Raw genomic sequence first — 24,100 nt, forward strand, 5'->3', positions numbered from 1 at the left:
TTAAGTTAGATAAACCTTTTGTTAATCTTTAGTGTTTTTTGTTTCAGAAGTGATAAAGTCCCATTCTTGAGAAACTATTAAAAATTATATTTTGTTTAAACATAAATGAAATTGCAAGGAGTTGCCTAACATTTTTGAAGTTCAAAGAGGGAAGGTTCAGGTGTAAGATATTCAATAGTTTGAAAATCAAGGATTGCAACAGGAATTTTTTTCTGAAACAAAATAGAAACCAAAGGCTAAAATCAAAGGCATTAATTTTTTCGAAGGTCAATCAGAAATCTCACAAAGGCCTGATGACATGGCACCATTTTTACACCATGTTTTACAAGCATATAAACTATAAGATATAAAATTTTAAAGAACAACTTTCACACATACATTAGAAACCACTGACAGGTCCATTTATTATTTAGAAAAATGCAAGATGGGGAATTTGGACAGCAAAGACAGTTGTCATATGTCTTTAATTTCACCCCACAGCCTCAAGCTGCGGTTAGTATAAAGTGACTCAAATGACCGAAAACCATAAAAAGTTATCTCGTGTTACATATATCTTGAAATATAAAACCATTATGGTCCACAATATACTTTTGAAATCCGTAAAAATGTGTCTCGTTATAAAATTATCACCCGCTCTCACATGTAACTAACACGCATTGACACTTCATCATCTTAACTAATTAAAAATGTGATGCTTCACAGAAAAAACGAATGCAAAAATATTCTCAACGCAAATTAAAAATTATATTGTTAGAACATCTATGAAAGTTATAAAAGCGAACGCATGACAAATAATGATGGCAAGCCAGAGTAAAAAAATTTCATGGTGAAGCAATATCTAGTTGAGATATAGGTCAGTAGAATTTCGGTTCAATCTAAATTCATAAACAGCCTTTATAAATAAACTTGATAAGATGTATGACAGATGAATTTGCATTTTATAACCATCAAGCCAAGAGATTTATGAAGTAAGTAAACCTCATACTATTAAACTGCAACCCTAAACACTTTTAATTTACATGTAGAAAATAATGATAGAAACTTTGAATATAAGAGGTTTTAGATTTTAGTAACCAAACAATATTTACTAAAGAATTGATGCTCAAACCTCTTACTTGAGAAGACATAGGGCACGGATGTCTCCACATTCTGCTTTTAAAGTTAACAAACAAAAGGATACCAAAAAATTAACAGTTATGCTTCAATAGAAGCTTTATTGGAAAAAATATAAATAAATCTTGTATAAACAAAGGATGATAACAAGAGTCACCTAATGGTGTCCATTAATTTGTTTGCAATATAATTAAAATAAGTATTAGATGACCTGGCGCTTAATCGTTTAAAAGTCAAGTTTTTGAAGGAAATTCCAGCTAAGCTAAGGGATGTTTATTAAAGACAAAAGGGCCAAGATGGCCCTAGTTCGCTCACCTGAGAGGAGTCCGTTCATTTAATCTTTACCAAATGTCAAACTTGACCTAGATATTGTCCAGACAAACATTATTTCATCTGCGAGTCATGATCAATGTACCTTTGAAGTTTCATGATCCTAGGCTTATTTAGCATTCTTGAGTTATAATCCGGAAACCATTTTTTTAAGTTGAGTCACTGTGACCTTGACAGCCATTGTGTGAATACGTTTTTTGGCACTGTGACCTTGACCTTTGACCTAGTGACCTGATAATCAATAGGGGTTATCTGAGAGTCATGATCAATTTACCTATGAAATTTCATGAACCTAGGCATAAGCATTCTTGAGTAATCATCCAAAAACCATTTTACTATTTCAGGTCACCGTGACCTTGACCTTTGACCTAAAGACCTGAAAATCAATAGGGGTCATCTTTGAGTCATGATCAATGTACCTATGAAGTTTCATGATCCTAGGCATAAGCGTTCTTGAGTTATCATCTGGAAACCATTTTACTATTTCGGGTAACCGTGACCTTGACCTTTGACCTAGTGACCTGAAAATCAATAGGGGTCATCTACGAGTCATGATCAATGTACCTATGAAGTTTCATGATCTTAGGCCTAAGTGTTCTTGAGCTATCATCCGGAAACCATTTTACTATTTTGGGTCATCGTGACCTTGACCTTTGACCTAGTGACCTGAAAATCATTAGGGGTTATCTGCGAGTCATGATCAATGTATCTATGAAGTTTCATGCTCCTTGGCATAAGGGCTCTTGAGTTATCAGCTGGAAACCATCTGGTGGATGGACGGACCGACATGAGCAAAACAATATACCCCCTCTTCTTCGAAAGGGGGGGCGGGGGGCATAATGAGAAAACTGCCCCACTCCCAGCAGCCATGTTATTCAACTGAACGGAGCCATTTTTGAACTCAACTCTCGTATCAAGGAAACAAATGTTCTGAGCAAATTTCATGAAAATTGGGCCAAAAATGTGACTTCTACTGTGTTGACATGTTTTCATTATATACATATACAGAAAAATGCCCCGCCCACTGGCCAGGGCTTAACACTAACTTTTTTTTCAACTAGCCCATTCGGGCTAGTAAATGCAGAACCTACTAGCCCTGACCAATCTTTCATGTGCCCCGACCAAAGTATTATCAAAACCTTTATATTTATCATTCAACTTGTATTTTCTTGTGCGTGGAGATGGGCAATTATGATTCAATCATTCTTATTAGCTTGCCTTACCAATGCTAATGAATTCAATATTCATCTACATCTATTTGTAATCTTCACGCCATTTCGGGAGAAATTTCCTTGTTTTTTTTCCCTCATACTTTCTCTTACTTTCCTCCTTCCGTTTTCTTTTCTTATCCTTGAGGAACCCCCATCCCCACCCGTAAAGCTTACTTAAACAACGACATGAACGTTAAAACCTTTTTACATAGATTACCGCGGTTGCCGTCTGACAACAAACGGTAAGTGAATCTTAGGTGTCGCAAAATAACAAATAACCTGTTACGGTAGTCGTAACAATTGTACAAGGTTAACTCTCTACTAAAAGCCTGGATCGACCATTTATATTTGTTTTGCTAATTGATTTGCTTGAAAAAGATTGTCAAAACACTTCTAATCGATCAAACAAATTAAAATTATTTAAAATTGATAAATAAATAATAATTTTTTATTAACTTTGTGTTAATGTCGAGTTTTATACCTTCATCAATCCCGGACAATCCTGGGCGATCCCGGCTTTTGGTTTAAAACGTATTTTTATCGAGAAAACACTTCACTTCGAGGAAACCAATCAAAACCGTATCTAGCGGAATTCCTTTTAAAAATAGGCACTGACGTGTTTGACCAGGAAAACTGCCCGGGATTTTCTGAATTGTCGGCCTCTTTTTGATTGCAATCAGGGGGTTCCAAATCTATTTCGAATAACGATCTGTTTGTAGTCTCCGACTTCACTCTGGGATTTAATTGTCATCTGATCATACTGCATCTTTCAAAAGCTTATTTAAAACGCAGTTTATTGATATAGAACACATAATCCCGCCCAAAATACACACGACCGGTCCGGCATGTTACTGGGACATTGGCTAGCCCGGACCTAGGTACAGGCAGTGAATGTTGTTCGGACGTGCCTTAGTGTTAAGCCCTGCTGGCGGCCATGTTTTTTCACCAATCCCGACCATTTTCAAACTCGTCCGAGATATCAATAAAACCAATGCTTTGACCAACTTTCATGATTATTGGCCCAAAATTGTGACTTTTAGAGTGTTTACAAGGTTTCTCTATAGCCAAATAGGGAAAACTGCCACTTATACATAAAGAGAAAAATGCCCCGCCCACTGGCGGCCATGTTTTTTTACCGATCTCGATCATTTTCTAACTCGTCCGAGACATCAATTGAACCAATGTTTTGACCAACTTTCATGATTATTGGGCAAATATTGTGACTTCTAGAGTTTTTACAAGGTTTCTCTATAGCCAAATAAGGAAAACTGCCCCGCGGCCATGTTTTTCAACCGATCGGAACCACTTTTTAACTCAACCAAGATATCATTAAGACAAACATTTTGACAAAGTTACATGAAGATTAGACATGAAATGTGACTTCTACAGTGTTTACAAGGTTTTTCTTTTTTTTGACCTAGTGACCTAGTTTTTGACCAGGCATAACCCAGTTTCGAACTCGGCCGAGATTTCATTGGGACAAAGCTTCTGACCAAGTTTCATGAAGATGGGACAAGAAATGTGGCCTCTAGAGTGTTTACGAGAAAATGTTAACGAACGGACGGACATACGACAGACAAAGACCGGTCATAAAGAGCGAAAAAAGAAAATCCATACGCTGTCTCTTCAAGGTGGTCATTTGGTGTGTGTTATATTAAAATTACAAAATAAAATATTTTTACAGTATGCACAAGCTAATTTAAAGCCAATTTTGACCTTTGACCTTTAAGTATGACCTTGAGCTTTAAGGCAAGAAAAGGAATATTACAAACCTAATGAAACTTTGTACCATATTATTTTAATATCCATCAATATATTGCTCAATCATGGCCAAGACTGGAATTGTGATGCTGTTTTATGGCCCAAGTTTGACCTTTAATCTCTATATGTGAAATCGACCTTTAAAGTTGGGAATCTGGTGTAACATGTGGCAAGTGGTCTTCAGATAATTTACATGTTTGTGCAATGTTATATAATTTAAAAGTCCATCAATTTATGACATTTAATTTCTGCATTAAGAACTGCTTGATAAACATCCACAAGGACATGGTGACCGGTGAGATTTTGCTGGTTACACTTTTAAGCGATTTACTTTGAGGGTTACACTAACATGTACATGTAACATATATGTATACACTTACATCATAAATTGCAATAATTAAGCTTTTGTTGTTGTTGTATACAATTGGCGTATTAGCTAAAATACTCCCGTTCCGACATGAACTTGATGAAGCAATGTCGGAAGCTTTAATGGCTGCAAATTAATATAACAGCGCAGAATGATCATGCAATAAATATTGAACATAACATGTAAACATTATTTAATTAATTGCATTAGAAGAATGTTTATTAAAAAATACAAGAAATTATATTCCAGGCCCGAATACACTACCACTCTTCAAATTCCATATTGTTGCCATATACATGTAAATTGAAAGTTGCATATATATATAGTGTTTCGTCATTGGTTGGTTATAAATACCTTATTTCTCTTTACATGGCATTTGATTTAGAAGAAACTAATAATTTGGTAATTTACGAGGAATATGATATAAGTTTTCCATTTGAACTTTGATCTTACCATGTGTGTTTATTGACGTTATTAATTATGTTAAGACTTATTTTTGCATTTCATTAAGAATTATAACGTGTAGCCCTTTTGTTAACAGTGTTTAGCAAAATATTTGCGCCTTTATAAGACACGGAAAATTGTTTATGTGACACTGTCATTTAAAGGTTAAATGTAATCGGTAGATTACGTCTAATTATTTGGACTAAATTATGCGATATTTATTTATTTTCTGTTTCAGGCTCCAATGCGGATAACTCGTGTTACTTTCCGAGCGTTGTACATACATTCACAATGCTTGATATGCCTGAAATACATTACTGTTCTATTTTTAAGTATATGTTATTATGACATTGTGTTATATAATATGTTGTTATTACATCATTGCCTATATATTAAAGCCATTAAACATTGTTTGTTTTACTGAAAAAAAAACACGAGTATATAATGTAGCACTTAGCGTTCGCAGAGTTCAATAAATTTGATGATGTATAATTTGCATGCATTTCTCTGGGTTTTCACGCCCTAAACAAAAAAACTCAACATTTGATTATTTATTGTGTACTGTCCAGCGGGTGATAGTGTTTGTTCTAGTGTCTAATTGGCACTCTTTGTACGTGTACAACTGTGAAAACATGTGACAATCACAGAAAAAAAAGGATGGCGCTGCCAATTAAGTGCGAGAATGGATCAAAGGGCATTGACAAAAAATAACAGTTTGCATATATTTTTCGGCGCTTACTCAGATGGTCTCTCACAACTAAAAAAACTATAGTATACAAGTCAAGGTATTATGTTTTACTTCTATCAGTAACGATACGGATACGGCGTGTTTGATTTGAAATGACTTTAAAAGAAATATCTAATTGTTGGCGATATAATTGTTTTAAAAATACCAAAGAAACATTTAACCGAAATTATCAGAATTCAATGTTCTCTGCGCCACACAGTTTGTATAAAAAATCAAAACTTGCACGCTTGCATACCTTGACCTTGTACATTGCCGCATAATTTTCGCGCTCTTTTGTCGGGAAATATACATGATGACTATATATTGGAAGCATTTGTAAACGTCGTGTTTACATTAAAACATCGGAAGTGTGTTTCGGATTATAAATTATTATTCTCATTTGGGAATTTAATGGAACATTTATACTTATGGTATATTAGTTTTGAATTGAGTATTTATTTGTTACAACGCTTTACGTGTCGAAAAACTGTTTTGATAACATTATGCATTAATAGCACAATTTCCAGGAAAAACGTTTTTTTACATGAAGGCCTATGACGCAATAAAACGTTTTTTTTGTAAGATCGTATTGCATTCAATCTAAATTTTAATTCGCTCGTCCAATGAAAGCTGTGTCCCACATTATGCACTGTACTCTTTACACTTCTGAAAAATGGCGTAGACATATGGCTGTGCACAGACTCTAGATGAGTCAATATACGCTCCGTGGGTTGTGTTAATGAAATTCTCAAACATATTTACCGACATAAATGTTTAAGATTATTTTTTCGTAAAAGATGTTGTAATTATGTTGGATTATTTGATAATTGTGAACATTAGAAAAGCGTTATGTATCGATACGATTCGGTTTATATGCATGAATTGGCGAATCATCGATGTCACCAATATCCACTGCGATCACGGCGAAACGCGGTGAATCACCGCAAAATTAAGGGTTATCAGCGCGAAGATTATCTTGCTCTCGCGTGACAACGGAGTGACGAATCACATGAAATCGCGGTGATTTTCCACTCAAAAAGCAAACTGTCCGCCTTGACTCCGCAAATAAGGCAACAATCAGGGGTCGCGTAGTGTAATAAACTAGGCCTCCGCTTTTTGCTTATTAACATTTCCAGAATGTTTTGTGACATTCAATACGAAAACTAAAGGAGTAAAAAAGCTGAAACAAAAAAGGCCATACTGACTGGCAGAAAATATAATAATATCTCTTAAGGGTAAAAAAATACTAAATAAATTGTGGGGATAGTTCACCTCAACCGTACTCGCCTCAACATAGGAGATATACATTGTTCAAAATAGGGAGGCCACATATTGAACAGAATGATCAGTGATTTAAGTCGAGGCTTTATACATTATTTTTATTGCATCCATATCTTTACAAAGTGATGTTTGGTGGTGGTGTGAAATGTCAGTGTAACCCAGTAAATCAATAGAGCATGGCCTACAAATATTATCTTTAATTTTCTACCTGCTGAAAAGTTCATTCATACAAAAGATCTAATCCAGCCTGTACGAAAATTCTATGCAGATTCTGTATAGAGTCTGTACAAAATCTGCCCAGAATCAAGACAGAATTCATTTTTTCTGTACAAAGAGGACACAGACACAGAATATACCTTGCAATCTGTACAGATTTTCTAAGCAGAATTACAATGAAGCAGAATTTTATTTGTAAAGATTATTACACAAGACAGAATTTTAACACTTATAATTTTTACAAGACAGATTTTTAGCACTTTGCATTTTAGCCAGGCAGAATTTCTGTACTTGGTAGAAAAATGAGGCAGAATGTTGGACTTAGAAAAAATTTAGATTCAACATTTCAAAATGGGACTTGTAAAATTTAAGAAACAGACTTCTGAGTTCAGTTTCTTATTGTTTATTGCAGGAAACATTTCTCTATTCACCGAAAACTAACAGTTATGTTCAATTCATACAATAGTTAAAATGACCAAAAAATACAGCATATTATTAGCAAAAAAAACAAACAGCAGTACCTATTGTTCGTACCATAAGGAACATAGAAAGTTACAATTTAATCCAACAGGCTTCAAGAAAAATCTACAATGGAGTGAAATAAGGTTTAATTTTTTTACAAAGTTTTTATTCTTTGCTTATTGCTGGATAAATTGTCCCAAAATACTGAAAATTGCTTGGACATTTTGTCTGCTGTTTGTCAGCAGTGACATTTTCACTGATATCCAAGATAGAGAGAGATCCAATTACCCAAGTTTACCCAAACACCAGCCTCAGGTGTGATAAATTTACTCCTATTTCAGCACATTTACTTTACTTGGCTCTCGTTTTATGAAAATATTCATTTGAATGCCAGTGCTTTAACATAACAAATTTTGTGACAAAAAATAAAAATACCATTATAAATAGGAACAATTAAGAAATTAAGACATAACATTATTAAAGTGTTGTAATATATATGGTTTTAAAGATGTTTGGTTTAGTCTACTTTAAAAAGGTGGTTTAGTCTACTTTGAAAAGGATAGTACTCTTGTAAGTGTGCGACAAAATCTCAGAGACTTGACATTCAAAGTTTTCAAGCGAAAATCAAAATTTCCATGAAATGGGGCGCAGAAGACTATGAGGAAAGAATTATTATTACCAGAGGTATGTTAAAATTTGCTTTTTCTTTCATCAAAATATGTATTTAATCTGTTGACAGTATTTGGCTTTGTTTGTAAATTTGTTTAAAATTGAAACTTTGGTTGTGCATATTCAACTTATAATGCATAAATCATAGTTTCCTAGTTTTTGTAACAATGACCTTGACCTTGAAATGACTGGTCCCCGAATGAATTCCTATGCTAGGTCTGTATGTAAAGCAATGAATCTGCATAAAAATGATATATGCAGTATCGCCACCCAAACTGAAGTTATTGAGGCTTCAGCGATTTTCCTCCTTCTTTATAAAGTACCGGTAAACGGTACTTTCCCAATCGAACGAAAATTCCCAAATTCCCAAAACGGTACTTTCCCAATCGAGCGAAAATTCCCAAATTCCCAATCGGCATCTGGAAAAATCCCAATCAGCGTCCGAATTTTTTCTCAAAACGATAGAAAGTTTCGTAAAAAAACCAACTTTCGGCGAGCGAACAAAGAAAATCGTATAGTTGTGTGTAACCACGCGCTCGATTAATTTCGGGTTTTATTATTCAGCGCATTCAATCAATAGAGTTGTTACTGTTTCCGGTTCTTTTGCCAGGCAGCCAGCGTACTGTTTTACGTCGGTTTGTAACCTTATCGTAGTTTGAAATGAGTCATAATAGCAAATATTATGCCAAAAAACCAATCGGAACCATCAATCACAGGACACATTGACAGCAATAATGATGCTGTGCAGGGAGGGATGCAAGCAACTGAGTGATGATTAAACATCAAAGATTGTTGAAATTTCACAAAAATGAAAGAGAGAGACATTGCTTTAAAAGAGATTAAAACAACTAGTAATTGATTTGGTGTGTTCTTTATAATATTTTGTTATTTATATAAACTTTATAACTTAATGGTCATTAAGGCATGCCTGCAAATGATTATTTAAATGGGTATGTTCAATTAAGTATGAACTGTATGATGTATTCAATAAGACCCAAACTTCACGACGCGATTTTCCCAATTTCAGGATTTCACGACTCGATTTTTCCCAATTTTGAGGTTTTCACGACTCAATTTTTCCCAATCGGACCGGTACGGGTACTTTTCCCAATTGGACAAGGAAAATCGCTGGAATTTGAGCAGAACTTTTTTTTTTAAGTCACCTAAGCACTAAATGCTCATGGTGAGCTATATGATGTCAGTCTATGTATGTATATATAAGATCTTTTAAGGAGGCTTTTAGATCACTTGAGCACAAGGTTGTTCTTATTGTAAGCTTTTGTGATTGCCTTTTATTCATTGTGCCTCAAACATTTACCATGTAAACACTGTTGTGGAAATATTTAATGTCAAATCTTTATGAAACTAATGTTTTGAACATTGTTTTCAAATAATAGCACTTTTGCTAATCTTAAAAAAACAACAACATTTGTTTTAATGGTAATACGCCAAGTTAGGAAATGGTTCCTATACATACAAAAACATAGACACCAAGGTAATTCTTCCTTGTATTGCTATAATGAAATCTTCTGAACACAAGTGACAAACTGCACAAATCAATTGAGTTACTTTGGGTCTTTGGTACTGGTAAGCTCAATATTTTCCTTTGACCCTCATTTTATTTGCATTAGCAGGCAAGTTAATAAAGATAAATGATTATAATTTTCCAGATGGTTCAACTGATGGAACATTATCCAACCACAATAAAAAGATTTGGATTGCGCAAGTTTTGCAGTGCTGCCTTTTACCTGATGGTGAAACTTAGTTCCGGTTATGTAAGGTATTAAAGTAAAAGTTTTTTTCATAAAAGTCTTTTTTTATTAGTCTTTTTGAGAAATAAACATTGATTGTATCATCATAAAGCATACATAACTTTGACAAATGCTTCAGTTTAACGTTTGATTAGCAATGTTCACAGATTTGATTTAGATCAACTTCTGTCTTAAAATATATTTTTTAGTTAAGTGGAATGAAGTGCTTTCATTTATTTTTTTAAACAGCCATAAATCCGAGGGAGACACAAGAACGGTCAAGAGGTCAGGTTCTGGCGGGGAACAAGCATGACATAAAGCCTGTGCTTGATGCCGTCATCATTTCTGCCTGCAAAGGTACATTTTGTCTTGGGTTTTTTTGCTAGGTATTTAACATAATGAAACAGTGGTAGGAATTTTATTTAAATTTATGACCAGGTTTTCAAAGAAGATAAAAAATGAGATAATTAAATGCGGGTATGGCGTATCTGGTCAATAACTTAAGTTTGCCTAGACTCAATTGATGACCTTGCATTGAGGCCAAGATAGGGATTGCATACAGAGCCCAAATGTGTCACTAAAAATAAACAAGAAACCGTCGGAGACGGGTGATGCTCCCCAAAGGTTTTTTTGGTCACAATATTGCACTATATATTCAGATAAAAGGAAACGTCTTGAGGGCACAGTAGTTGGGGGGACAAATTTTTTTTTATAGAAAATTTCAAAAGGCCATAACTCTGTGAAAAATCATACAGCCAGAACCCGCTGATAATATGCACATCTCCTCTTGGTAGTGAAGCTTCCCATAAAGTTTCATTGAATTCCGTCATTAGTTGCTGAGAAATAGCCCGGACAAGAATTGCACTATATGCACAGTTAATGGAAAATTTCAAAGGGCCATAACTCTGTGAAAAATCATCCGGCCAGAACCCGCTGATAATATGCACATCTCCTCTTGGTAATGAAGCTTCCCATAAAGTTTCATTGCATTCCGGTCATTAGTTGCTGAGAAAAAGCCCGGACAAAAATTGCACTATATGTATAGTTAATGGAAAATTTCAAAGGGCCATAACTCTGTGAAAAATCATCCGACCAGAACCCGCTGATAATATGCACATCTCCTCTTGGTAGTGAAGCTTCCCATTAAGTTTCATTGAATTATGGTCATTAGTTGCTGAGAAATAGCTCAGAAAAGAATTGCACTATATGTAAAGTTAATGGAAAATTTCAAAGGGCCATAACTCTGTGAAAAATCATCCGACCAGGAACCCGCTGATAATATACACATCTCCTCTTGGTAGTGAAGCTTCTCATTAAGTTTAATTGAATTCCGGTCATTAGTTGCTGAGAAATAGCCCGGACAAAAATTTGCACGGACGGACACACGGACGGACAGACGAAGCGGCGACTTTATGCTCCCCCCAAAATAAATTTTGGGGGAGCATAAAAAGGTTAACTTGAGCTTGGATGGAGGTATTGGACACAAATTGTGTGTTAGCTTTATCCTTTTTACAGCCATTCTCACCCTTCCTCTGAATGAAGTAGTGCAGTTGTCTGTTACTCAACTTACTGACATTAGTTTCACTGTTTGGTATAAGCACTTGGTCCTGGTAAACCAGCTATTCCAGAATACTTTGAGTTGGTTAACTTAATGATATGACAGGCATATTGTTGATATGCTGTTGACAACAGCCAATAATCCAACAAAATCAAACAATAATCCAAACGTAGAAAATTTAGTTGTTTGCAGTTTAAGTCTGATCAAGGTCAAAGTAACATTTACTAAATACCAAAAAACTATTGGGATCGCATTTTAACTTTGGGTCTAATTAATACTAGAATCAAACAATGGTTTGAAATTCAATTGGATGTTTGTGCTATAAGTGAATTTTGTTGGGCTGGCACTTGATGTATGATGTCTTTAATACAGGTATGGCATTACTGTTTGAAACTGAGTAGTTAGAATAAATTGGTTTCACCATGTATTAGTTTTTTAGCTCGGCTGTTTTCGAAGAAAACCCGAGGTATTGTCATAGCCAGCTCGCCGTCCGGCGTCAGCCTTTCAGACGTGCTTAAACCTTGACATTTTGCTCTAAAATCAAAGTGCTCCCACCTACAACTTTGAAACTTCATATGTAGATGCACCTTGATGAGTTCTACACGCACACTCATTTTTGGGTCACTAGGTCAAATGTCAAGGTCACTGTGGCCTCTAAAAGAAAAAAAAAATATATCTGACAAGCTTTTATTTATTTAAAACTGCACCCGCAGCCGAGCGTTGGCACCTGTTATGCGGTGCCCTTGTTGAGGAATGATATAAATATGTGAATGTGTAAACATTTATTTTTTTCTGATAGGTTATGTCTGGATGTGGTGCAAAGACCACAGCAAAACAGTGCCAGATGACACCTCCTTCAACAAGGCAGTGACACTCCAAATAGACTACTCCAGGAAATAAATTAAATCATCTTGTTTAAATTGAGACTAAAAATAGGGGGTGCTAGATTGTTTAATTTTTACCCTGTCATAATGTGATCAATACAACAACAACAAAAATATTGGTACTGTCAGTATATTTCATTGTGTACATTTTATTGTTTACATTTTATAATCTCATAAAAAAGTGTTATTTATTGATGGACTGTTTATTTTGCTTTTTCTTCCTGCATACATTTTTGTACAGAAAAAATTTCTGTACAGAATTTAATATTAAACAGATTTTATTCTGCACAGAATTCTATTCTCACATTTTGGTTCTCCCCAGATTTAATTCTGCCAGATTTTTTTCTGCCTCGAACAAATTCTGCTTAATTTAAATAATTCGTAAAATCTGTACAGAATTCGTTCTTTGTTTATATTGAAAAAATCTATAAATAGAAATCTGGTTCAACTCATTTAAAATGGACACCAAATATTTTCTGCACATATTCTACACAGATTTTGTGTATTTTATTCTGCACATAATCTGGTTGCAGTCTGCCCAAACATTTTCGTACAGGATGTGACATGGTAAAAGTCACATCAGTTTTTAGAGGTCACTGAATTGTAAGGGGAATTGTTTGACATATTTGACATTAATTCAGTGTCATCTTGAGCATAATGATATTTCATTCACCAATGTGTCTCGACCAGCATATATCCATCATGAAATCCATTAAAAGAAAAAGCCAAACACACAAAAAGTCATAATTAAGTTTTCATATTAATGAAATTTGCTTGTAAATGTTGACATCATACATTTGTTAAGTGTATAATTTTCTGTCACTGAGTAAAACTACAAAACATTTTACCAAAGTTATTTTTAAATGAATTTTCCCCGTCTTAATTCAATAAAAAAAATGTTTTCTACCAGCTTGGCTAAATTTGATCCCTATTTCTAGCCAATAAATAAGGTCCTATTTCCATTTATTGGGCTTATTTATCAGTTGATAATTCTAAGAGCTAATTTGCAAGGTTTGTTAGCACCTCTGGATTTCAGAAGCGTGTGAAACTTTGATAATTTTTACTAGGGAAGTAATATTTTTTAAAGGGATATAATACAAAATATTACTTCCCTTGTAAAAATGATCTGTACCTGCCAAATGATAAATAAAAATCTCCCTTTAAAGCTTGTTACTTCCCTTGATTTGTTTTTTTGACCTTTGACAATGAAGGATGACCTTGACCTTTCACCACTCAAAATGTGCAGCTCCATGAGATACACATGCATGCCAAATATCAAGTTGCTATCTTCAATATTGCAAAAGTACTCATCAAATGAGCGATTTTGGCCACATATATTTGACCTCTGACCTTGAAGGATGACCTTGACCTTTCACCACTCAAAATGTGCAACTCCATGAGCATGCCAAATATCAAGTTGCTATCTTGAATATTGAAATATTGCAAAAGTGTACATTAAATGAGCGATTTTGACCCATATATTTGACCTTTGACCTTGAAGGATGACCTTGACCTTTCACCACTCAAAATGTGCAGCTCCATATAAATTATATTGTATTATGCATGAAAAGCACATTTTCCACGAGGAAAATCTTGGTTTCAATAGAAGTCTCCGAAGTAACTGTCCATGATTTTATTGTGGACTAGCATGCATACATTACCATGCCACTGAAATTATCGATAAATATTGACACTGGGTAATTCACGCATGACTAATTTATAACCGAGCAAATCTTTGCGGCCTTGGGGCTATACTCTGACACTAGTCTGCAAGGTAGTTTGGACAGAGGGCTATTATGCTTATTTATATGTTATCAATAAGGGCGCGAAAAACAGAGGGTGCTTATGTCATGAAAGGGCAAGGTGGCTGCCTTTGAAAAGGGCAGCTCGGCGATAATTGACTTTGAAAGGGGCAGCGCTTCGAAACAAAACAAGGGCATGGTGATTCGCCACTCTAAAACGGCCTGGGAAAAACACTACACATTTATAATGCTAAATTTTTCCCAATTTCGTGGTTTATTGTGCCTTTTTTCCCAATTTCATGGTTTATCGTGCTCATTTTCCCAATTCAAATTGCACAGGCTGTCACAAATAAAAGCAAAAAAAATCACTGATAACATAAGTTTCAATATAATAGCATAAGTTATAACAACATCTTCCATAGGACTAACAAGTACATAGGATTTATTTCCTTACATTTCATAACATTATCAAGATTTCTTTCACATGATTTGCAAATTCACCCCAAAAGTGACAAAATCACATGTAAGACCCAATAACTTTACAAAGTAAGTGAAGAAAAAAGAAACAGATACAAATTAGCAACACCTCATTACAATAAAACTGTTTGTCAGTCAGATCAAATCCAGTCTGACAGATATTGTAGACACCTTCTGATTCAATGTAATTGTGTATATCCTCTAAAAGAGGATTACAGAGATTGGTGATTACTAATATTCCCATATAGGGGCACTACCCTATGACAATAACAATTCACACAACTGGATTATCGTTGAGTAATTACAAGTCTGTGCAAAAGAACAATTTTGAAGCAAATAAGCTGATTAATCACTCAGCCATATACCCAAACATCAAGTGCCTAATTCCTATTGATCTTTTTAAGTAAAAATCGAACTGTCAAAACTCTTGCCTACCTACTCTTACCTACTGAAGACCCATGCTGGGATATAGTGAGTGAAATACCATCAAAAAGATATAACCATCTTCTTAATGTATTACTAATGTTTTGCATATATTTATACATGTAGACAACAAAATGCTGTCATTTTACAAGCAAGACTTTTGCGTTACATGTACATATTATTACTTTGTTGAACTAATTAAATTAAAAGATTTTTAAAAAAGCAAAGTAATCATATGCTCAAAACCCATAGAATATTTTCTGTTATCAATACATTGTAAAGCGTGGGAGAACAACCCCATGAAATTTTGTTTTCATTAATATTGATGACCCAACTGATAACCAATGAAATCACAAGTCTCTTTTAATTAGTCCATGAAGAACGTCTTGATCAGATTTGATCGGATAATGGTCACAACCACAAAAGGTAACAGGTAATGGTCAATCAAGACACATAGCGCATTCGAGTGAACGTAGGTTTAATACGAAGATGAAGTTATTAGATATTTTATGAAATTATGAGACTGAGAACAACACTTACGAAAATCTTCAAATCTCAATCTAAATACAGTTACAGATTTTAAAATAAACTTTTCTGTTAAAGGTCCTTCAACAGCACACATAATTTTTACATTTGAAAAAAACCTGTGTTTTCAAGATTGCTAATTAAGATGGTAATGGAATTTCAAGACAGGCAATATAAAGCTATTATTAAAATAAAAACTTCATTCCCCTGTTACTTTGCTAAAGCAAAAATTTGTATCATTGCTCATATAATCGGCTTTGTTTACACATACTATTACTGCTTCTTACTTGCTGCCAAAAATTAAAGATATGGACCAGTAATATTAGAAGGATCATATCAGAATTGCATAATTTTAATGCTGAATAACCCTTGATTGTGAGGATAACATTACCGGTATTAGTTCTTCAAACAACATCAAACAATTCAGGGTTTCGAACTTGTAAGGATGATCAGTAGAATTAATCGTTGTGGCAACTTATGTTATCAACACGGACTCTTTCAACAATTTTAATATTAAAATTACTTTGGCATTTTGAGAATAAAATACTAAATGGGTCCAAATTTACTGTTTTAATAAATTCGCATAATCTAAATGTCACAAACTGGATGTTATGAAAATATAGATTGTTTCATTATAATGTATCTTTTTAAATAGATTACAAATGTTGTGTTTATTTTTTTTTTAAATTTGTTCACAATATGCTCAAAAAAGATTATCTTACAGCAGTGTGTTATTTTGGACAAATTTAGGGCCTAATTTCAGCCCCTTTCCGAATCTCAAAAATTATATATTTTTTTCAAAATGACTGCCTTATATTCTAAATTGAAGGTTTATAAAAACAATTAAGTTATTTTTGTTTAAATTTAATTTAAATAACCTAGAAATTGAACCTGTGTCAATAAAATATTGCAAACACTCTTATTATCAATTTTAAAATTATTTGATGCAAACGAACCCAACAAGAAACAAATTTCCCAATTTTAGTAAAAAAAAGGCAACTCTCCCCAATTATCCAGGGCTACCTAGTCTCATTCCAAAAATGCAGGGCCCTCAATCTATCAAATCTGCAGCCGAATTTCGGCTGCAGTCCCCCTGAAAAGTATATTTATTTCCCCAAAAAACTGATTTTTTCCCCTCAGAAAATTTTTAAAAATCAAAAAAAACGCTGATTTATTGTTGAAAATTGACTCCAATATATCACGGTCTGTTATATCGCTTTGTCCAATATATTTCTAATAAAAAAGAATTATTGTTTCCGGTTACCCGACTTACCCTGTTTTTCAACCTCTGACACAAACAAAAATTCTCTTATTAAATCCGCATCTGAATTTAATGTCCAAAATTTACGCAACTGCAGAAAGTGTCTGAATCGTTCAGAATTGTTATTTTTGTTAATGTTTTGTTTCATTAACATTTATTCTAATCAATAAATGATTTATTAAAAATGCAGTCTTTAGTTTTCAAAGAATATTTATTTGTACAATAATTTACAGTGAAAGACAATCTGGATCAAACATCTTCTTATTAAGAACTATATCTGCAAGTTAGTACCGTAGGTTTCCACGTATAGCGTGCACCCGTGTATAGCGCGCAGGCTGTTTTTTAAATGCAAAAATGGAGAAAAAAATATTTCAAGACAATAAAACCACCAAATCGGACCGAAAATGGCCGCCATTTTACTATTACACAGTCCAATAATCCGGGGCATTGGAAAGCTTAATTAAGCATTCAAAATAGGAAGCGTCATTATGATTAGGAGCAGGGGTTGCATAGCACTATACTTTTCTGACAATTTTATAATTTTCTTGCAAAAGATTAACAGTCCACGTGCATTTCGTGAAAAACGTGAGAAAATAAGAATTAGTGTACATCGTGTGATTTTTCCTCGGGGAAAGCGTGGGCATTACCGGTAAATTTGAATTACGCATAGAAGACAGGGATACAATTGTTGAGGTATGCGGGCGAAGGACGATGTCAATATCTCTCTGTGTTGTAGTTCAGGCGATTGCTAACGATAGTTTGAAACACCACAGTTGAACGTTGAATATTTATACACACAAAATGCAATTGCATATTGTCACAAGTCGTGGCACATATTACTCAATATCATCTGCCAATTACGAAGTGCAAAATGATCCCCTTTCACACCTACCGTTAGCCGTAAAAAGACCTCGTTCGCACCTACCTTTGCCTGCTCTCGACAACAATCCCCATCGGAATTCATCGAAAAGGAAGTGTTAAAACACAAACAAAGAAATGTCCGCAAGTTTATTCAAACAAATTTATTTTGACAAAACTTCTTCTACAGCGTTCATACCTACCAGTAGCGACTTATGGTTGTTTCGACAATGGCCCCTCAGTCAGTAAGATTATAGGGTGGTGGTTTTCTGGAAAAAAAAACATGGCGGCCATTTTGATTATTTACGATTACACAACATATTTTTACCAATTTAGCAGCCAGGATAGCGTTGTATCAATGTATAACGCGCATCAACTTTTTAATTTGATTTTTGGAGGTAAAAAACTGCGCGCTATACGTGGAAACCTACGGTACTATGTCGTCATGCATTTCACACTGCTGATACCTGAAAATAATGACATTCTCATTGAGTAAAATATTCAATTAAGTGTTGTGGTAAGAAAAAAAAGCCTACCTACCAACCCACATTTAAATAAGATAACTATTATATAGTCATTAGTTTGAGTAAAAGTCCACCTTTCTGCCCTATAGACAGTCACATACATGTATATAGAAATATACGTTTATAAGTTAACAGTTAGACACAGTTGTTTTATTTTGTTTTTAAATAAAAATTCCCCCATTTACAAAAAATTCCCCCTCCTATGGGCTGCGGACCCCTTCCCCCAAAGTAGTAGGAGGGCGCTGAAATGGTGAAAAAAAAAACACAAAGCTGAATACAATCTTAATTCTATACTGAAACAATAATATAAATATTATTACTGTATTTGTTAAATACACAAAGTTGCTATACAATGATCACAATACAGCTGTCACCAATTTCGGGTCACTGCCTTTCAAAGCATGACCCCATGCTTAATGGCATCTGAACCAAAAGTAACAGGGACTGTCTGTGTAACTGCCAAAAATCATGGCAAGTCCGTTTTCATACCAACAAATAAGTGTGGAGATATGGGGAAAGATAACATCCAGAGGAAATATTATTCAGGGATCAAGATAACACCTAAGATAACATGTATTTTATATGATATCACCCCTGAGTTGCAATGTGTATGTTTCATACCACTATCAAGCTCATTTGTGCCTAAGCCTTCTCTGATAACAACTGCCCTAGATGCAAACATTTTGTAGAATCATATTTTTTGTTTTGCAGGATACCAATGATAAAATATATCATAAATATCTTATGTAATACATGTGTGAATTGACTAGATTAGATAACTGATATTTAAGGTTGATTTTAATGGAGGCCAATAGGCTCACTAAGGCACAGGCAGCAGTATCATAAATTTGCCCCCCCCCCCCTTTAATCAGGGCACTCACACTACTTTGGGGGAAGGGGTCCGCAGCCCTTAGGAGGGGGAATTTTCGCGGCGTTTCCATTTATGGGGGATTTTTTTACTTACTCTCTCAGTCTCATTATTTCTTTTGTACATGTTTGCACTATATTCATTGCATTTTTCATAATTTAGTATGTTCGAAAAGATTAAATTGAAATAGAATTGAGATATAATAATCATGAGACACATCTTTCTATAAAAAATAGGGGAAAAAAGTATACTTTTCAGGTGGGGGACTGCCGCCGAAATTCGGTGGCAGATTTGATAGATTGAGGGCCCTGTTAATATTCAATTAAATTTGACTTTCTCGCTATATGTCACTCAGTGTTTCATCTACACATGTACACCATTTTAATTTTATAACGCGTCATATGGTTGGTTGTTCTCATTGTGTTGGCCAATGATATGGCGTTTTAGAACCAAGCATTCGATCAACAAAATATGACAGCAAAACACAGACATGTAGCGAGAAAGTCGAATTTAATTGAATATTGAAGTTATTAGCCGAGCAGATCGGTTAATAGTAGTGTAATCTCGTTGCTTATACTGTCTTTTAACGAATCCAGTTGCATTTTGTCTGCAACTGCATGGGAACGTGTGTTTTCGATGAAAAAGGTCACGTCCAGTGTTCCACAATCTTTCAGCAATAGGCATATAGTGCGTTTCATACCTTGTGTATATATAATTCCTATACGAGGGTTATTTTTTCAAACTATGTATTTTTGTCAATATTCGTTGTTGAAAAGTCAAACCATACACAAAAGGGTGGGGGGGGGGGCCGGGGGCTGTGCACTAAGGAGCTATGAAGTCAATTTACTGGGTGGAACCATTTACTGGGTGGAACCATTAGTTGGCATCTTAACACAGGATTTTCACTTTAGTGTGGTCTTTGCTGCATGGAGGTGGAAGAGGAAGTACAAGGAGGAAATCAACCTACAACCATGCTCATGTTTTGCTGAGAGAGGTGACTGAACCCAAGATGAACTGCACAGACAAGACAGCCTCCCAAAATATATGGGAAATACCACCTTTTAGCCCCTTTTATTTTTAACCCATTTATGCCTAGTGTCTAGAAAAAAGGGCCTTCGCAAACAGCGTAGACCCAGACGCTATTTGCTTAAAGGAATTTCTGTAAGAAATATTATAAATATAGAAATAAATATACTAGATATCCCTAATTTTGGGGGGAAAAAAATGATCCAATTTAGAAGGATGTGAGAGTCCACTAGGCATAAATGGGTTAATGTTTTTACATCACTTAATATAAATATATTGGCAAAATGAACTTGACACCATAAAGAAAGTTTTGATGTTCAAAATATTTTGATATAAACAATTAACAAAGGCCATACTTCAAACATGAGGCAAAGAGAGATTTGTGAATTGGATACTTAATTGTAATAAAAACTATATAGTTCTAAACCAAACAATTTATTGGCATTTGTTAATATACCATATGAAAACTACCTGCAAATTAGGATATGGAACACTGATGGAAAGAAAAATTAACCTACGCTCATCTTTTATCACTTTATGATGTAACAGATGCGATGGTGAAAGAGGGTTATCAGGATTGTCAATGGGATTTCAATATGTACATGTACTCGCACATACATTTTTTTCAAGGAGCATTTCCTTAGAGTTAATGATGTTTCTTCTGCACATATAATACTTGTTCCAAAATTACGTTGAAAATCATGCACTGGATCTAGAAAAAAGTAATTCTTATTATCAATATAACAATCAACTGACAGATGAAAATAAAAATAATGCAACAGCTTTTATTTTATCTGAAAGCAGTAAATGAAAATGTAAGAACCTTAGGAAATTCAACGTAAAACCATAACCATGTAATTGTTTGAACAGTTATAGGATAACATGGTATTTTGAATATGTATCAAGTGTGCCAGGCCTTACAATTAGGGAAAATTGCACAAAAGTTTGTTTGTAACAAGCAAGAAAACACCCGCATTACTTTCTCTGAGGAAAGGATTTTAAAGACATTAGCTCAGGAGATGTGCTTGTTCAATACTACACTTTTTTTTAAATATTTCAACGAAGAAATTTAGGCTTTCAAATATGAGTCTATAAAAATGTTATGTGGACAATTTAATAATATTTTCATATAAAATTACAACCTATAATAATACAAGGAATATTTAAAGCTTAAATTAGTAATTGACATAAATATAACATTAGTTAATATTAGTATAATTCTAGTTCCATTAAAAGTATACATTTTTCCCAGTAAATAACAACACTTTCAAACAACATCATATGGCGTATTATATCGTATTTGCAATATGCAACTAGAAAATACATATGGACTATGGGCAATATACAACTTTAAAACGAAAGTGACTGATTTAGTCTGCATTGATTTATGATTTTAAGTACCATATTAAAATGCCAGACGCGTAGGTAAATATTAAAACTTTCACATCTGATCACATTTTGTGATGTTTCGTTTTCAATATAAACAATTTAAACGCTTATTGCATTCATCAATATAAGATAAAAATCGACACGTTACACAATTTAACCTTTCATATTAATTAAAATGCAAAATAGGCAATATAATTTACACGTTCTGTTGCCTTCGGTTTGCATAAAACGAGTAGTGATGCAGAATGTTTGTCGTCTGATTTAATCGCGAAGAATGTTTTATGTGACATCTACTCACCTTTAATTAACTCAGGTAAAATCCCAATTAAGGACATTAACAGGCAATATTTATATTTAAATCCCATTTTCCATTTGCAGAATGTCTTAAATACGCTTTAATCCACAAACATGTAACTCTCCCGTAAAACAGACGTGACCAAAAACTCGAACGATATACCAAATTTCGCGGCAGCCGACAACTCGATGTATATTCCCATTCTTCAGGGGGCGCTGTATATTGATCTATAGTCTCTTTCTAAAAGTTGTAGCATGCGCGCGAAATTCAAATTATGAAAAGTGCGTGCATCGTGTAATTGCTGCACATGCAGTACACGTGTCGTACTTGTCGGTAGCTGAGATACTCATTAATTGATCGTACACTGTAATTAAAGTCTTGCTGCTTTTGGTCGAATTTAAAGGGGCCTTTTCAAAGATTTTGGCATGTTTTGAAGTTTTTCATTAAATGCTTTATATTGATAAATGTAAACATTAAATTTTAAAAGCTCTAGTAAAAAAATCAAAAATAAAATTTAAACAAGAGCACCGCCTTGCGGGTGCAGACCGCTCATCTATTTTCTTTTTAAAGGTGAAGGGACTCTCATTTTCAATCACAAAGGAGGGAGGAGTGGAGTGAAGAGGGGTGTATAGTGTGGGGTTGTGGACATTTATTACATTATCTTCCAAAAAAGCGAAAAATAAAAATAAAAATAAAAAAATCGGGGGGGGGGGTATAGTGTGAGGGTGTGGTGATAATTTGTGAGATGATCTTAAAAAAAAAAAAAAAAAAAAAAAAAAATCAAAAAAAAAATTTGGGGGGGGGGTGGGGGGGGGGGTGGGGTGGGGGTATAGTGTGAGGGTGTGGTGGTCATTTGTGAGATGATCTTATAAAAAAAAAAAAAAAAAAAAAAAAAAAAAATTAGGGGGGGGGGGGAGGGGGGGGGAGGGGGGGGAGGGCACGGGGGATGGTTTGGGTGAAGTCTATTGTGGTATGTCAGGTAAGAGTAGTTTCATCAAAGTATCAATCAAATCTAATCATAAATAAAGAAGTTATGGCAATTTTAGCAAAATTTAATAATTTGACCTTGAGAGTCAAGGTCATTCAAAGGTCAAAGTAAAATTCAAGTTGCCAGGTACAGTAACCTCATGATAGCATGTAAGTATTTGAAGTTTGAAAGCAATAGCCTTGATACTTCGAGTGGATCGAAACACAAAATTTAACCATATATTAAAAGTTACTAAGTCAAAAAAGGGCCATAATTCCGTAACAATGACAACCAGAGTTATGCAACTTGTCCTTTTACTGTACCCTTATGATAGTTTGTGAGTGTTCCAAGTATGAAAGCAATATCTATGATACTTTAGGGGTAAAGTGACCAAAACATAAATCTTAACCAAATTTTCAATTTTCTAAGTATAAAGGGCCCATAATTCCGTCCAAATGCCAGTCAGAGTTACATAACTTTGCCTGCACCGTCCCCTTATGATAGTTCATAAATCTTGCAAGTATGAAAGCAATAGCTTTGATACTGTAGGAATAAAGTGGACCTAAACACAAAACTTAATCAAATTTTGAATTTTCTAAGTATAAAAAGGGCACATAATTCTGTCAAAATGCCAGTCAGAGTTACATTACTTTGCCTGCACAGTCCCCTTATGATAGTTAGTAAGTGTTGCAAGTATGAAAGCAATAGCTTTGATGCTTAAGGAATAAAATGGACCTAAACACAAAAATTAACCAAAATTGTCAATTTTCTAAGTATAAAAAGGGCACATAATTCTGTCAAAATGCATGCCAGAGTTATCTAACTTTGCCTGCCCAGTCCCCTCATGATAGTAAGTAAGTGTACCAAGTTTGAATGCAATAGCATTGATACTTACTGAGAAAAGTGGAACTAAACGCAAAACTTAACCAAAATTTGCATTTTTTTAAGTATAAAAAGGGCACATAATTCTG

General features: G+C 34.4%; 1 protein-coding gene across 1 annotated transcript in view; it reads right to left on the reverse strand.

Annotated features, from left to right (window-relative positions):
• LOC127861760 (laminin subunit alpha-1-like) overlaps positions 1-22,357 on the reverse strand; it is a 163,012-nt gene extending 140,655 nt beyond the window's left edge. Inside the window, exon 1 of the mRNA XM_052400440.1 lies at positions 22,166-22,357. Coding sequence (XP_052256400.1) covers positions 22,166-22,232 — 67 coding nt within the window. The 5' untranslated portion in view covers positions 22,233-22,357. The remainder of the gene's footprint in view (positions 1-22,165) is intronic.
• Positions 22,358-24,100: the final 1,743 nt, after the last annotated feature.

The sequence above is a fragment of the Dreissena polymorpha genome, chromosome 16 (genome assembly GCF_020536995.1).
Source record: "Dreissena polymorpha isolate Duluth1 chromosome 16, UMN_Dpol_1.0, whole genome shotgun sequence".
In the NCBI taxonomy this organism is placed as follows: domain Eukaryota; kingdom Metazoa; phylum Mollusca; class Bivalvia; order Myida; family Dreissenidae; genus Dreissena; species Dreissena polymorpha.